This window comes from Lacerta agilis, chromosome 5, assembly GCF_009819535.1.
Source record: "Lacerta agilis isolate rLacAgi1 chromosome 5, rLacAgi1.pri, whole genome shotgun sequence".
NCBI classification, from domain to species: Eukaryota; Metazoa; Chordata; class Lepidosauria; order Squamata; family Lacertidae; genus Lacerta; species Lacerta agilis.
The window spans coordinates 20229581-20239294 of record NC_046316.1 but is presented as its reverse complement, the minus strand read 5'-3'; the positions used below and the strand labels follow the sequence as shown (position 1 = coordinate 20239294).

General features: G+C 45.5%; 1 protein-coding gene across 1 annotated transcript; it reads left to right on the top strand.

Moving 5' to 3' along the window:
* The first annotated feature begins 2316 nt into the window (after nucleotides 1-2316).
* Nucleotides 2317-8971, top strand: LOC117046251 (chymotrypsin-like elastase family member 1). The gene is made up of 6 exons (XM_033148049.1): nucleotides 2317-2647; nucleotides 5027-5136; nucleotides 6395-6489; nucleotides 7236-7516; nucleotides 7959-8125; nucleotides 8773-8971. The coding sequence occupies exons 1-6, from the start codon at nucleotides 2317-2319 to the stop codon at nucleotides 8947-8949; spliced, it is 1161 nt and encodes a 386-aa protein (XP_033003940.1). The 3' UTR covers nucleotides 8950-8971.
* Nucleotides 8972-9714: the final 743 nt, after the last annotated feature.

The following is a 9714-nucleotide window of genomic DNA, read 5'->3' as shown; positions in this document are numbered from 1 at the left end:
CCTTTCAAAACTCGCACGCAGAAAAAGGATGGATGGAGGTTGCAGAATCCTGAGCTGCAGCTTGCGAGTCTTAGATGCATTAATCCCATGTCTAATGTGTGAGCTAAGCAGATGTCACCTGTCTGCTTATCGGACTCCTAATAAATCACAGAGCATGCACCGCCTCCAGCAATGTTTGAAATAACTGTAGCATTTCGAGACAGAAATGAGGAAAAACTGTCCCTGTGCAAATCATAGGCAATAAGAAAAGGAAGCTCCCCTTTGTAGCTTGCCAACAATTGCACGGCAGCCTCTTCAGCTGCATATTCAGGCTGACTCTTCCCCACCCAGCAACCAGCCCTCCTCCTCCCCTCTACACACGAACACTTGATGCAGTTAGAGGCAGTGTAATTTAACGAATCTGGGTCAAGAGCTGCCAGTGCATTAAATTGGCTTTACCGCCTTCATAGAAATATGAAGAAGCTTCTTCACGCCACCTAGTGTTCACCTGGTGAACAGTCATGAATTTCTAGCAAGTGACCTATAATGTTCCATAGTTCCAAATACAGTGGTACCTTGGTTTACGAAGTTAATCCGTTCTGGAAGTCCGTCCTTAAACCAAAGCGTTCTTAAACCAAGGCTTGCTTTCCCATAGCAGTGGGGGATTCAATTTACAAAGGGAACACACTCAACAGGAAACGAAACATGTTCTGCTTCCAAAGCAAAGTTCACAAAGCAAAACACCTACTTCCGGGTTTGCAGCGTTCTTTATCCAAGTTGTTCATAAACTAAGCTGTTCTTAAACCAAGGTACCACTGTAGTTGTTTTGGTCCACTGGAGCAAGATTCAAACGGTGGGTAAAAAAAAAAGAATACACCTTGAACCAAGCATTGTTGAAAATGCAATGTGCAAGCTTTTGAGTTACACAAAGTGCTTCTCCCAGTCTGAGTACAGCAGCTCTGCCCTCACTGACCCAGCCTCTCTTTGCTACTCCTGACCTTCCCACATTCAGCAGGAAGGTTTGAAGGAAGCCTCTAAGCACCGTCAACTGAACAGTCTGGAGATTGTGTTCCTGCCTCCCCTATTTGCTGAGTGTGGGTGTAGGAAATTAGACACAGTCCCTTTTTATTCCTTCAGGAACAGTGTGCAGGAGGCTCAATGTGTGCAAAGCATGGACATAGCCAAGGAGGGGCATGGGGGTAGTTGCCCCCTAAATGAATAAGAAATAACAAATGGAGGTTCTGTATCTTTTTGGGATTTGTCTAAACAGCTCAGCAACTTTCAGGGTGTCCTGGTTTTTACTTTTTGAAATATACCTAACATGAAGCCTGCCCCCCCCCTCCAACATAAATTCTGGTTATGCCCATGGTGCAAAGGGGCATGGAATTGTACCAGCTGTCCTCATCCCAATCCCATGAGAGAGTGGGAACAGATCCTGAATATGCACATAAGTTGTATGCACACAGGCTCTCAGCTACATTAGTAAAGAAACAACAAATTGAATGTGCTTTAAACATTCAACACCAGATGGTGCCAGAGAGCAGGAATAGTTTAAAACTACATTTCCCATAGGATTTTTTTCCCTTTTGTTAAAACCATCTAATTTCTGACTTATTTATACCGTGTTCCTCCCCCCCCATGTTTAGATCCGCCCCCTGCAATTAGGGTGCTGAATTTTGCAGGGTTCCTGACTGCAGGCATGGATGCTGATGCAGAGCCTACGCACGTGTAATTGCATATACAGAAGCTCGTTCTGGCATTCAGATAAAGGTATGGAGATTAGAGGCAGGGCTAGTGGGCGTGATCCCCCTCCTCCCTCAGCACACCCGTTTTAAGGTATGAAAAAAAGCTTGTCCCATCTCATAACGGGGAAAGCGTCAATGGCATTTTCTTGATCATCCTCCCCCTCCAATTCCAAAATCCCTGCAATAAATCCTACCATTTTCTCCTCTGCGTATGACTGACCGCGTACACTTACGGTTGCCAACTTTAAACTCAGCTTTGGCTCTTCTGCCTTTAACTGCAACCCAGTGCCCAGGCAGCAGCAAGCTGGAGTTTTTCACTGCAGGGAGATGAGCATTATCTGGAGTCAGGGAACAGCTTCCTCCTGCTAACGAGGGCAGATTAATCTGCTCTTAAAAGCGCAAGAGCCGAGCCAATAAAGAAAGTACTGTAGTAACATTATCTCTGTATTCACCTCCACTTGTGGGAGTTACGGTCAACACTTGACTAATTTCTTTTCCTGGTCAGTTGGCAATCCTTCTGTGCATACCCCATTTCTTGCTGCAGCTGCTACCTGACTTGTTTGGGCCTTTTGGTGTAAAATTGCTGATGAGAATGGCTCTCTTGCAACAAGCCATAGAAAGGAGTGCCTCGTCCATGCAGAAGCATCTAGACCTCATTGTTTTGATCCTCTGTGCTTTGTCTGAGTGCATTAACAGTGACAGCAACAACGAGCAGCAGTCCCCTCTTCTCTCACGCTGGATCCAGCCACCCTGTTCACGATATCACATGCAAACTCAGTTTCCCTTTGCACGATTCCTGGATCAAGTCTCTTTTTTTCTTTTGGCAATGATTTTGGACAGATTCTTTGCTTGGCTTTCTGTGTTTTCCTTGGCCAAGGTGTCCTTGACACAGGTGGTATTTCTTCCCAGACGCCTGGATTTAGGTAAGATGGGATTGTCATTTCTTGGTGGCGGTTATTACATAGGAGCACAGGAAACCTGCTTATACGGAGTCAGAAGGTTGCTTCATCTAGTTTAGTTTATTCTTATCATTGTGCAAATTATGAACAAGATTGCAATGTTTTGTTCCTAGACTTGCTCTTGTACCTTTAACAGCAAGCTTTCGCAGAGAAATTAAGCAATAGGAGCTTTTGGTGACAGTAAGAGAAAGGATGCTATCCTATAAGCATTGCAGAAAGGGTAATTGGTGTTAGCTTGCCTTCAATAGAGACAATTTATGCTACCCGAGTAAGGAAGAGAGCAGAGAGAATTGTAGCAGATCCTTTACATCCCAGTCATCATCTGCTTGATTTACTTCCATCTGGACGTCGCTACAGGACTTCATATACAAAATCGGCCAGGCACAAGAATAGTTTTTTCCCTTGTGCCATTAAATTGTTAAATTCGTAGTTGTATAGCTTAAGGGGAGGTAAAATATGGGTGGGGTTTCTTTACTTCTTTGTATTGTGAGAGGAACAGTGTCTGTATGTTTACATTGCAATGTAGCCGAAACAAATTCCAAGTATGTTGGAAAATGTACTTGGCCAATAATAAATTATTCCTATTATTCCTATTCCTAATACTTACCAGGGCTTACTTTGAAGTAGACATGCATGGGATTCCACTGGAAAAGATGGGAAATTTCACACCTCCAACACATACTCAATTTCTTTCTGCAGATAGACACAGAAAAAGGTTGGGGTATGCATAAGGAATGGTTTAACAATCAATCTGTATTCCCAGGGCACTTTGAAAACAGTTAACCCTGTGAGGGGAATAGGGATCTGCTAACAACACTCACCACCATCAAACGTTGCTTCAGCAACGGGCAACCCCAAACTGAGCATGGCAAAAGATTTCATACCTTTCAGAAACAAATCATTCACAATTTTTTGGGGGTGATTTTTTGGGTGGCGGTTTTTATTGGATTTGTCATGTGTCATGTGTGTATTGGCATATTGCTTTGTTATCGTAAATGAGAAAGGGTATATCGCAAGTCCTTTATTTCATGGGCAACGAAACATCATGGTCATTACTTTAGTTAGTGCAATATGTGAACAAGCAACTTCAGACCCACCCCTGGGCGTGGATTTTTGGAGGTGGGTCAAAAGAGGTTTGCAAATACCGTGGGTTGACGCATACCCTCTGACGTTTCTCCGATGAAAATAGGGACGTCCTAAGGAAAAGCGGGACATTCCGGGATCAAATCGAAAACTGTGATGGCTTATGCAAATCTGTGACTGTCCCTGGAAAATAGGGACACTTGGAGGGTCTTGGCATCAATAAAGAAGGTAGAAGGGCGTAGGATTGTACCCTTTGGCTCCACCCAATTGCTGTGTGTATGCTGGAAGTATGCAAGGGGCTTCCACATGTGGCTTATGTAGAAGCCTCTTTCACGCTTCTGCTAAATGTATAGAGGGACAGGTTGGCAGGGGCGGTCGCTGGGGAGGGGCGGTAGGGGCAGTACGCCCCCAGTGACAGGGTGACAAGCGGTGGGTGGGGGTGATAAGCGGCGGCCCCTCCTGCCACTCCCACGCGCCGCCGCTCCCTCCGTCGCCGTGGGAGCAGCAGCGCACAGTGTGTGCGGTGCTGCTGCTCCCGGGGCGACGGAACGAACGGCGGCACGTGGGGTGACAAGCGGCGGCCCCTCCCACCACTCCCACGCGCCGCCGCTCCGCTCCCTGCCCGCTGGGCTCAGGGAGCGGAGCCCGGGGGGAAAGGACAGGGGCAGGCCAGTGAGGCTGGCCCAACCCCTCTCCTTTCCCCGGGACAGCTCTGCTCACGGAGCGCAGCGGGAGAGGGCTGGGCCAACTGGCCCGCGCGGAGGCGTTGTTCCGTGCGCATGCGTCATGACGTCATGCGCACAGAGCGACGCCCCGCCCCCATGGGTGCCGCTGGGCTTGCCGCCCCCAGCAGCCCAGCGGCTAGCTACGCCCCTGCAGGTCGGGGCACTACATTTATTAGATATATGGAGGAGAGATCTCAAAAGGACTCACAGCACTTTTCAGACCATTTAATGCATGTGGAAAGGACCACGATCAGACTTCTTTTATCATGTTTTTAATATTCTGTCAGGAGCCGCCCAGAGTGGTTGGGGAAATACGAGTGGCATACAAATATTCTTATTATCCCTGCACGCACACCCATTCATTGTACTGTACTGAAAAGACCCCTCTTCTCTGTGCAGTTGGGAACCATGAATTATCTACCTACCTACCTATCTATCTATCTATCTATCTATCTATCTATCATCTATCTATCACTGGTTTAAATATCCCCCTTGCTTTTCTGTATGACTCCATTATTTTACTTTCGCATTTCAGACTGGCCTAAAAACTGCGGTGTTGCGTATTTCCAACCAAACATATTTGCCAAGATTATTGCCGGCAATGAAGCAAGGCCTCATTCTTGGCCGTGGCAAGTCTCCTTACAGGTACGAAATGTTTCATTGATTCTCAAACCTTGCCCACATACAAAATTTGGAGGAGGGCTTGGAGTCTACGAGAGAGGTCTCCAACCTGTCTATTCAGAAGCTAGGTCCAACCAGAAGCAGTTCCAATCAGAAATTAAGTTCCAATCAGCAAAGGCCCTTTCTAAATTTGCTTTACACTTTCCTGTTTGTAGGTTCAGCCAGTTTTATTACTTCCCTGTTCAGCATGGCTGGGAGATGAGTGGCTAGCTGCCCATTGTTTTGCTCCCAGGGTGGCGTGGTCCTGCATTACTGGTTTCTTTGTGCAGTCGTACCTTAGAAGTCCAATGTAATCCGTTCCGGAAGTCCATTCGACTTCCAAAACATTCAAAAACCAATGTGCGGCTTCTGATTGGCTGCAGGACGCTCCTGCAGCCAATCGGAAGCTGCGGAAGCCCCGTCAGATGTTTGGCTTCCAAAAACAGTCCCCAAAACGGAACAGCCACTTCCGGGTTTGCGACGTTTGGGAGCCAAAGCGTTTGGGAACTAAGCTGTTCGATTTCCAAGTTACTACTGTGTCTGTTTCTTCCTTCTTTAATCTCCATCACAGCAAATTGTACTTCACACTGCAGTATTTTGTTGTAGGTCACACTTGCTCTATGTACTAAGAGCGCACCGAATTCTCTAGGTGCCAATTGTCATGTAGGGAAAACTGCGTCATCTTTGCACCACAGGGACCTATCAGCAGGGGAATGCCAAAGTTTGCAAAAGAAAAGAAAAGAAAAGTTCTTTTTTTAAAAAAACAAAACAAAACAAAAACTAAGGTGGAGTTAGGGGGTGAGTACCCAAAACAGCCCAATGAGAATTGAGCGTGCTCAGCTATATCAACATTTTGGTTGAATGTTGAAGTTGGAAAGGAAAGGAGGGGAAATGGGATGGAGTATCCTGGAAAAAAGGCCTGGCTCAATGGCTAGACTGCTGTGCAGGAAGACTTCACATATCCAGCTTGCTTTATGCACGCAATAGGGAAAAAGAATGCCTTGTTTTAAAAATCCATTTCACACGTGATATGTTGTGCAACAGGGTTCTCTAACTCTGGCCTGTGACCATTTACAATTGCTTATAAAAATTATTAAGGGTTTCCCCAATATCCTCAGCAGTTTTCCAGTGGTCTGTGGAGGGGAAAGTTCGGGAACCGCTGTTGCAGTGGTTACTTTTGCCCTACTTCCAATTTCTTCCCGTGATTCAGCTCTGCATTTTCTCCATCCATTTTCCTTCCCAGGCCCGTTCTAAACCAAGCGACAAATTCATCCATGTCTGTGGTGGCACCCTCATTCACAAAAACTGGGTTCTCACTGCTGCCCACTGCTTCCAGAAGTAAGTTGTCTACTGTGTGTGAATTTTTGGAGGCAGATCAAAACAATGTGGGTGGCTCATGCAAACTGCTTTGACTTTTGGCATCGATAAAGCAGGTGGGGTGTACCTACTGTCACGGAATGCTTAGAGGACTCACCAGTCAGGAAGAATGTGATTGACTTTCTTAAACAAGTACAGAACACTAATAGGAAAGCCCTATCCCCACCCAGAGACAATTAAGTACAGTGCCACCTGCTGGCAAAACTATATAATGACATTATCCACACACTAACTTTTCTCTTCTCCACCTCTTTTTCTCCCCCTATTTTCTGTCTGGCTAAGCTTCTTTCTGGTCATTGAGCCTGTCTTGTGGGAAAGCAATTGGAGGAGAGGAGATAAAGGAGGGGGAAGCAGTGGGCAGAGGAAACAGCTTTCCTCCTGCCTGTTTATCCCTTAAGTATAACGTTCACTTCCACATGTGGCAAAAGGGTTGGGAACCTGCGTTGGCCAGTGTAATCGTTCATATATAATTTATTCTACATGTAGAAAACAGAGTGTTTTTATTAACTTGTCCCCCAGTGAAAAACTATACTTGGAAACTTCTTGTGGGAACATTTTTTTCTGAGTGCCCATGCGGTTTCGCTCATTGATGATAGTGATACTAGTCTGGGTGGAGAATTAGACTCAAGTATGAAGGCAGGTAACAGCAGATCGGAGCAGGGGGCATGTGAGACAACACACCCAACCCTACGGTGCATCATTTTCAGGGGACAAGAAGAAGATGTCACCAACTGGCGAATTCTTCTCGGCAAGCATCACCTTGACCACCCGGAATCCACAGAACGAAGCTACCGGGTGAAGCGAATTTATCGGCATGAGCGTTTTCAGTACCCTCAGCTAAATGAGCTAGAGTATGACATTGCTTTGGTTAAGCCAGTGGAAGATATTACCGCCAACAGGTTTATCCATTATGCCTGCCTGCCAAAAAGAGGAGGTTTTCTCCGTCCGGGACACTCCTGCTGGGTGACTGGCTGGGGGGGTACAAGAGGTATTTCAGAGTCTCGTGTGCCACCAATAAGAATTACATTGTTTTCAATAAGTGTCTATACTAGCTTTGCAGCTTTAATTTGTGCAAAGTTAGAAGAATTTGGCCCTGGAATCCGTTTTTGGTAGCCGAGTTGAGTCTTGGAATATGTTAAGAGTCTCTAAACATGTGCAGAGTGCATTTCCTTGACAACTGAGAAGTTGTCCAAATCAGCCACACATGCTTAGGACTAAAAACCAGGCCTTCTAACACAAGTGTTGTCATTCTGAGACAGGTTTGAGCCCTGACATGATAAATTTCATTAGAATTTAAGCACTTGTAGAAGATGGAAAATTAGAAGTACTGTATTTACCATTTCCAGTGTAATGCAAAGTCACAAAATGCTAATCTTCAAGGTTATAAAAATGCTCTGGTTCTTACTCTTCTTCTGCTTTATGCACCGAAGGTGGAAAAGATGAAAACTTCTCTCTCTCTGAGGTTTTGAATCAGGCCAAGTTGCCAGTCATAGATTTCAACACATGCCACCTCAAGAAGTTCTGGGGAAGCAAAATCCAATCATCAATGCTCTGTGCTGGACTGAAAGATACAGCAAGGTCTTCAGCTGCCTGCCAGGTACAGAAATGGGATATTAATGCAGACCCTTTCCACACAAATCTGTTTTCAGGTGCTATGAGTAGACAAATCTCCCTGTCACTGTCGATTTGAAAAATTTGCAACTTCAGTAGCCAAAGATTTAAGAGCTTATCATGCTACTACTGTTAATTGTGTCCAGATTTTAACTTTTGGAAGTATTGCAATCCTATTATGTCACTATAGAATACGACTGTTTCAAGATCAAGCCAGGTATGTATGACAAAGGATAGTTTCTTAGAGGGTGAATACTGGGGGCTGGCGAGTGTTTCAGAACTATGGCACTGGGACACTGTGGCCCAGCTCTCCTTTTGTACCTCCTATTGCTATTTGCTGTGTTGGTCAATACATACAGGTATCAAATGGATACCTTTATGTTTTGCAATGTGGGGCAAAGACATTTGGGGTGGATGCTTTTAACTGGGAGGATGGCACAGAGGAAGAGTTAACCTTGTGCAGCCAACACTGTATCTTGAGATGCTAATAACACTGCTAATAACCTTGAAAAACTGTGGAAGATTCTTTTCCAGGATATTTACCATCCCATCAAGATCGACACTCATGTCTACCACTGAACCCTCACTGGCATAAGAACATGTTTCAACTCTTGGACGATATTTTATTTTCAGGGAGACTCGGGTGGCCCACTTCTTTGCCAAACTGGGAGAGAGACATGGGAAGTCCATGGGGTCGTGAGCTTCGGGCCAGTTGGCTGCCAGGTGCAGAACAAGCCTACTGTCTTTACTAGGACATCTGCGTATATTCCTTGGATTGAAGCAATCAGAATGCGGGATTTTTTTTTGTAAAGGACAGGAAAGACAAGGGAAGTCCAGGAATATCAATAAAATCCTTTGCAAATGTAGGAATGTGTGGTTATTTTAATACGTATTGGAATTCTGGAAATGAGATTTGGGAAATGAGATTTGAGTTCATGGCTGAGCTGAAGTTTTAACCTAGGGCCAACCCTGCAATCCTACTCATAAACGAGTCTACCAACTAGAACAGGGACTCATTATGTAGCTGACTTTCCAAAGGCCCCCTTTTTCCATTTTGGTTTGTGGCGGGATGCCTCCCAGCAAGTTCTTCCACAGACAGTTCTGCAACTTACCGTTACATCTGAAATGTATGGGAAATAAGCTCAGAAAAATATTTGGGGCGCTTCATCCTGATTGGTTTGCAGGCTGGTAAAATGGAAGTTGGCTATTTAAGGAGCATTCATTTTTATTTGTGTTTGTGTGTGAAATTAGGTGATGTCGTGCCCAACAAGTGTTATCACATACTTTCCAGTCCATTTCTCCATCCAGTCTTTAATATAATAACAAATAATAATAACCCCCACAAGACAAGGGGGAAAGCCTTGAACCAAACAACCTCCCTGGCTATTTCTTTGAGCTACGAGCTATTTCCCTCCTCCCAGAGCGCTTTATGTAAAGAGTTAGGTGGAAGCGGCGTCGCCCACAATTTAGTCCGGGCATCGGCTTCTGGAGGCGCGAGTGCGCATGCCTCTCTTTCTCCCGGGCGCTTCCGTTGGTGCCGCTAACCAACGGGAGGGGGCGGCCGAATACCGTCAC